The sequence below is a fragment of the Oratosquilla oratoria genome, chromosome 1 (genome assembly GCF_046742065.1).
Source record: "Oratosquilla oratoria isolate Oo_2021 chromosome 1, ASM4674206v1, whole genome shotgun sequence".
Lineage (NCBI taxonomy): Eukaryota > Metazoa > Arthropoda > Malacostraca > Stomatopoda > Squillidae > Oratosquilla > Oratosquilla oratoria.
The window spans coordinates 130,785,561-130,793,060 of NC_134777.1; the positions used below are offsets into that span (position 1 = coordinate 130,785,561).

The window sequence follows — 7,500 nt, forward strand, 5'->3', positions numbered from 1 at the left end:
CGTAAGCACACGGGGCAATGCGGTTGGACCTTTAGGAGACGATGATCCAACAGGAACGCGCGGTTTTGTTTTTGTTGTGATATTCACATTTGCTATGAAGAGGGGTTGGCAGTAATCTCACCTCCGTGCCAACTGGTTTCTGGTGAGATATTTCTCTGGTGTCACATTCATTATATTCGATGAAGCCCTATATCCATAGGGTGCCCAATGGTCCACGCCGTCATTATGACAGTACCTTATATATCTATGAGGTATTTCCCTGTTTGCCATCAGGGACGTGCCAGTTAGCAGTGGGTCTTGCGACTGTGTGTTTGAGCTGCTCTTTGTCTGATCTTTCTTACAAAACCTGTTCGATATGGGTGACCCTGCAGAGATTTCCTCTCTATTGATATAGCTTTTGTAATCATTGAGATTCTCAAGGCTATCCACCACGCCAAGGTGTCAACTCTCGGATAGGTATATATATATATATATATATGTATATATATATATATATACGTATATATATGTATATATATATATATATATATATATATATATATATACATACATACATATATACATACATACATAGGTATATTCGTAAGTAACCACAAGGAAAAGTAAACTAACGAAGCAGAGCGCTTTCGTATAATTACATCTTTAGTGCAGATGTAATTATACGAAAGCGCTCTTCTTCGTTAGTTTACTTTTCCTAGTGGTTACTTGCGCATTTGTGAACACACGCTCCTAGTGTTTTTATTGCATATATATATATATATATATATATATATATATATATATATATATATATGTATATATGTATATCAAGAAGCATAGAGCGAAACCGGTCAGGAATATATATATACATATATATAATATATATATATATATATATATATATATATATATATATATATATATATATATGCTGGTACATTGTAACAAGTTGATGAGGGTGGAAAAAGAAGTCACGGGTCTAGTTCCGAGTTCCTGAGTTTATTTCTGACCGGTTTTGCTCTATGCTTCTGAAGTAGCATAGAGCGAAACCGGTCAGGAATAAACTCAGGAACTCGGAACTAGACCCGTGACTTCTTTTTCCACCTTCATCATATATATATATATATATATATATATATATATATATATATATATATTCATATATATATATATATATACATACATACATATATATATATATATATATATATATATATATATATATGTTATATATATTACTTGGTTTACTTGGAGAAGTCCTGCTGTCCCTCCTTACAAGGGCCAGTTGGCCTGTTATTGTGTTTGAAGACAACCTACTAATGGCGGTGTAGCCTTGCACTGGGGGCTCGTCTGGCACCTTCCATAGAAATCTGTCCAGCAAATGCTTGAAGCTGTCCACCGGGCAGTTGGTTCTCTCTCTCACTTCTTTTGGAAGAACGTTGAAAAATTTTGGACCCTCGTGACCTAGGCTGGTCTTAACCCTCTCTAGGGCTTTTGCTGGGAGCGTTTGTCTCTCACACATGCGTCCGTGCCTCACACTGTGATATCTCTTAGTTGTTGAGGGCGTGGGGTCAGGAACAAAGCCCTCTAGGATTTTTCATGTATACACGACCCTATGCCTTTCTCTTCTCCTTTGTTGGGAGTAGAGTCCCAGTGCTTCCAAGCGATCCCAATAATTGAGACCCTTCATCCCTTTAATATGCCTGGTGTAATTTCGTTGGACAGCCTCAAGCCTCTAGACGTCTCCTTGTTTATGTGGTGACCAGAGTTGGCTACAGTAGTCCAGGTTAGGTTGAATTAGCGCCTTCCAAAGGGTTAGCATTACCTCTGCCTCTCTTGAGGAGAAAGTCCGTAATACCCAGCTGGCCATCCCCCGTGCTCTTTTCACGGTCTACGTGATGTGGTGCTGGAAAGTGGCGTCGTCACTTAGATATATACCCAGACATTTCACATGGGCTTTGGGTTTGATTTTCATTCCTCTTTCCGTGTGGAGTTCGGTGTTATCTATAATATCTTGGTTGGTGCCATACCTCATGACCTCAAACTTCTCTTCATTGAACTGCATATTGCAATCGTTAGCCCAAGCATAAAACATATCGAGGTCGTCTTGTAGATGGTGTATGTCTTAATTTTTCAGCACTGCACGACTGATGTGGGTATCATCGGCAAAAGACAGGAGGGTTGATTCCATTCTCCTGTTTATGTCATTCATATGAATTAAGAATAGGAGGGGGCCGAGGATAGAACCTTGTGGTGCTCCGCTTACTACTTTGGTTTCACTGGACTTCAGGCCATCAACTGCAACTGTTTGGGTGCGGTCTGTCATGAAGTTGTGAAGCCATATTCCTAGCTTCCCTGAGATTCCTAGGTCCCTTTCTTTGTGGTGTAGGACTCCGTGGTCTACCTTGTCGAAGGCTTTGGCAAAGTCTAGAAATACTACATCAACATTCTTTCCCTCTGACAGGTTCCTTAGCAGCCAGTCGTAGTTTGCCAGTAGGGTTGAGAGGCAGGACCAACCTTTTCTAAAACTATGCTGGTTCTCTTTTATGGGGTTATTCTTTTCGAGGTATGCAAACAGTTTGTCCCTTACGCATTTCTCAATTACTTTGATGATGTAGGACGTGAGGGCAACTGGTCGATAATTCTTTGGCAAAGTCCTGTCTCCTCCTTTATGTATTGGGCTTATTGTGGCTTGTTTCAGTAACGCCGGGATCTTACCTTTGTCCAGGCAAGATTTCCACAACATATGGATTGGGACTGCTAAGACCTCGCTGCATTTTAGGAGTAGGGTAGCTGGAATGCCGTCTGGTCCAGCGGCCGAATTTATCCTTAGCTCCTTCATCGCCTTTATGATGTCCTCTACTGTGACTTGAAGGTCGGTGAGTTGGTTTTGATTGGTTGTCTCTTTATTGAAAAATGTTGCGGGGTCGTGGATTTCTGCTTGCTTCTTTGGTATGCTAAACACACTGTTGTACTGGTATGCCAGCATCTGGCAGGTTTCTTGTAGGTCGTCTGTTATGGTTCCTTGGTCGGTTACAAGGGGTCCAATCTGCGATTTGGTCTTCATGAATTTTTTGCAGTAAGTGTAGAAGAATTTGGGATTGTGCTTTATATTTTCTATAGCTTGGTTCTCCTCAGTTCTCCTCTGTTCCTCGTGTGAGTGCTTGATTTTTTGTTCAATGTCCGCTATTTTTGTAATGATTGAGAGCTTTTGGGGGTCATTGTTACTTTTCTTAGTTTGTCGTTGAGGTTGGTACGTTTTCTCGTAAGGATTATTCTGTCGCGTGGGATGGTGTATCTGTGATTTTTTCTCTTATTTTCCCGTGGCACATAGGTAGTACACATCTCCAGCAGTGTCCTCAACAGTATGTTTAGTTTAGCGTTAGGATCGGGTTCCTGTAGTACCAGGTTGCAGTCTATTTCCCTAAGCTCCCGCTGCATCTGTACCCAGTATATATATATATATATATATATATATATATATATATATATATATATATATATTTATAAATATATACATATATATATAAATGTGTGTGTGTGTGTGTGTGTGTGTGTGTGTGTGTGTGTGTGTGTGTGTGTGTGTGATTCACCGTGATCTTGGATCACGTGTTGGACTCGCGATCGACAGTTATTAACCTCCCGGATGAGAGCTCAGAGCTCGTATGACCGATCTATGGGTGATACTGTGACCTTACATACACACACAAGAGAAGGGGTTCTATGAGAGAGCAGGTCATGCCTTAAGTTGAATAAAATCGCCCTGATTTAGTCAGGACAAAATGTAGAATCTTCACCACTTATGGTCCTGGTGGATTGAGTCCTTACCTTACATAACCTACTCTAAAGTAAACAAACCTAACCTGATTTAACCTAATCTAAGTTATCCTAACCTATCCGAGCCTAACCTAACCTATCCTAACCTAACTTAACCTACCCCAACCTAACCAAACCTAGCCTAGCCTAACCTAGTCTAATTTAACCTAACCTAGTATGAGGATGCTGGGGAATTCTATTCCCAGAAGGAAGAAATGCAGCAGTTGGTATCCCTGTGGTTGGATGATGTTAGGGTGCCGGACTACCTTGACCTGACTACAGGGGTGCTGAGGTCGGAAAAGGTTAAGTAAGTCTGACTCAGGGGAACTTAAGAAAAACAAAATCACTGAAGAGCGTCTTGCAAAAGACCCTCTTCATCGCTGACCACTCCAGACTTGAAAGGAACCTAGACTGTTCTGCTAGTGTATTGTATAGTGTGTCAATTATGTTCTTATTCAGAAAACAGCGGGTCACCATAAATGGAATAAAATCTAGGTGGGGCAATGTTACTAGCGGGGTCCCCCAGGGCTCGGTTTTGGGTCCCTTGTTGTTCATTATGTATATAAACGACTTAGACGAAGGGTTAAATAGTGATGTTAGTAAGTTTGCGGACGACACTAAAATAGGACGCCTAATTAGGTCAGGAGACGACGCCCAGATTCTGCAGGATGACCTTAATAAGCTGTTAACATGGTCGGTGAAATGGCAAATGAACTTCAATATCTCTAAGTGTAGCGTGTTAAACGTAGGGCTACACAACCCCGAAAATAGATACAACTTAGATAACACGTTTTTAGAAAAATCTGAGTGCGAGAGGGACTTGGGAGTTCTGGTGAGTCCGGACCTTAAAACCAGGAAGCAGTGTATTAGCGCCAGAAATAAAGCTAACAGATCATTAGGCTTCATTGCTAGGACGGTAACGAATAGAAGTGCAGAGGTAATTATTAAACTCTATCTAGCGATAGTTAGACCCATCCTTGACTATGCGGTACAGTTTTGGTCTCCGTCCTACAGAATGGACGTAAATTCACTAGAATCAGTACAGAGAAGAATGACCAAAATGATACAAGGACTCGGAAATTTGCCTTACGAAGAGAGGCTTAGGCACCTAAACTTACACTCTCTGGAAAGACGCAGAGTGCGGGGTGATCTAATAGAAGTGTTCAAGTGGATCAAAGGCTATAACAAGGGTGATGCAAACAAGGTCATCATAATAAAACAACAGGGCAGGACTCGCAGTAATGGGTATAAACTGGACAAGTTTAGATTTAAGAAGGAAATAGGCAAGAATTGGTTTACTAATAGGGTGGTCGATGAATGGAATAAACTTAGTAACCATGTAGTAAGCGCTGAAACTATCAGTTGTTTTAAAAAACGATTAGACAACTTTATGGATGGGGATGACAGGTGGTGATGGATACGGAGCTGCCTAGTATAGGCCTTATGGTCTTTTGCAGTCTCCTTTATTTCTTATGTTCTTATGTTCTTATGTATTACACCTCTGCATCTAATTATCACTAAATATGTATAATATTGTATGATGTATATATTGTATTATGATGCATGTTATTGTATGGTATGTACCCTCTATTATGCGTGGGTGAAACGATGTGTGACTGTTGGAATATCATTATTTGAGCTGACGAGCGCTTTAGCCGTTACTAGTTTGTGATGACGTCATTAGTCTGGCCAGTGTGTAAAGCCTGGGACTGGCTGGCTGGCTGAGTGGGCTGGATGACAGTTTGCTTAAAAGTGGCAGTTTGCCGACAAGATTGACGAGATAAACACCATATGAGGACGGAGCCTTTATTTGTACGACGTTTCGCTTATTACAGCTTTTTTCAAGTACAAGTTGAGATACAAATGCTTGAGATTAAATAAGGGGAAAGGAGGGAACGGGGAGAGAAAAGGGGGGGGGGAAGGAAGAGGAGGAGGAGGAGGAGGAGGAGGGTGGGGGGGATTGGACACTGGGAAAGGATGAGAATGCTGGCCCAAACGTCCGTGGGCGAAATGTCCACAAAGGGTGGTTTAAGTATTTAATATTTTGCTGGCCATGGGTATTAGGGGAATAATGTGAGGAGATATGTTAAACATGCCCCTGTTTTGTTCAATAGTGTTCGTTCCTTGAATGATTGCTGCTTCTAAACACTTCCCCCCCCTTTTTCTCTCCCCGTTTCCTCCTTTCCCCTTATTTAATCTCAAGCATTTGTATCTCAACTTGTACTTGAAAAAGCTGTAATAAGCGAAACGTCGTACAAATAAAGGCTCCGTCCTCATATGGATGACAGTTGCAATGCAGGATGGGGTAACTCCGACCGGCAATGTTCGTCAGGTCTCGTTCTCTCTAGCTTGGTTGTGAGACGAAGACAATAGAAATGTACTTATATTACCACGTTGGCATACCACTAAACTACCTTTTTTCAGTCCCAGGGAATCCTATATCCACTAGAAATAAAGAATTCAATGCTCAAATATGAGACAACTCTTCTTGAGACTTACGTGGTTCTTGTAACAAACAATGATGTGTTGCTCGTCTCTCGGCTGGCCAAAAGTACTTAAGAGTTTGTCCCTGGGAATGGCAGGACGCCTGTAGGAACTAAAGACGCGGTCGTACTGGAGCATACACATGGGCTGGTGCCTCTCCCGAGCGCTGCAGCGATCCACGTCAATCTCACCACTGGGGAAAAAGTTCCTTGTTAGCAAGAGAACGAAAGATGAACATGATATAAGAACATAAGAATGAGGCAGACTGTAAGAGACCATAAGGCCTACTATACTAGCCAGTTCTATATCCCATACCACCTGCTATCCTTATTCATAAAATCATATAATCTTTTCTCAAAACAACTAACTGTATCAGCGCTCAGTACATGGTTACCAAGTCGACAAATTGTTTTCTATACAAGTGATTTAAGGTTTCTAAGGAATATGTCCTTGGAGGCATATGATTGGAGCAAGTGCACTCGTTCTTAAATACCGTACAAACTATCGTTATCTTTCCTTATTTTCTACTCTCTCCATTCCCCTTCCAACCACAACATCTTCCCATCACCCATCTTCCCATCCCCCATCAAACCAATAACAAAGGAGTTGAGACTTTCTCCAAATAGAATTGTCTGGCTTGAACCATAATGATATATAAGAACATAACATAAGAACATAAGAATGAAGGAGACTACAAGAGACCATAAGGCCTACACTAGGCAGTTCCATGTACAGCTACACAGAAAACTATCGTTAGTAGGGGTGTCGAAACATTCGCGAATGAAACATAACCTTATGATACAGAAGGGTTGGTATTTCTGGGGTTCGAATTGTTCGAATTCCTTCTGAATGAATATGAATCGAATAATAGTTCCGGAGTTCATATGGATGCACTATGAACATGATTAATCTTATTTCCGATGGGAGACTTCAACTTGTCTCAAATTGTTTCGTTGTTTTGTGTCAAAATGATTAGCGTGATTTACTAACGATACTTTTCTGTGCAGCTGTACATTACCACCTGTCATATATATACATTTTATCACCATGCCAAAGGAGTAATAGACATACTCTTAGTCACCAAACATTGCCAATTCATTTCAGACCTTCTCATCACCCTAAGAGGGGGTTTACACGGTCTAACGGTTCGTCGAACGCGGTTCGACAGACACTTGTGAACATGTGAACGGGGTATTTGGTTGTCGAACACGTTGTTCGACA

At 41.2% G+C, this 7,500-nt stretch overlaps 1 protein-coding gene across 4 annotated transcripts in view; it reads right to left on the bottom strand.

Annotated features, from left to right (window-relative positions):
* LOC143027054 (vesicular acetylcholine transporter-like) overlaps positions 1–7,500 on the bottom strand; it is a 572,364-nt gene that overhangs the window by 112,808 nt on the left and 452,056 nt on the right. For all 4 annotated transcript variants that reach the window (XR_012966558.1, XR_012966559.1, XR_012966560.1 and 1 more), the window contains one exon: positions 6,295–6,472. Coding sequence is in view for 1 of the 4 variants with exons in the window: in XM_076187956.1 (XP_076044071.1) it covers positions 6,295–6,472 (178 nt within the window). In the remaining 3 variants the exon portion in view is untranslated. The remainder of the gene's footprint in view (positions 1–6,294; positions 6,473–7,500) is intronic.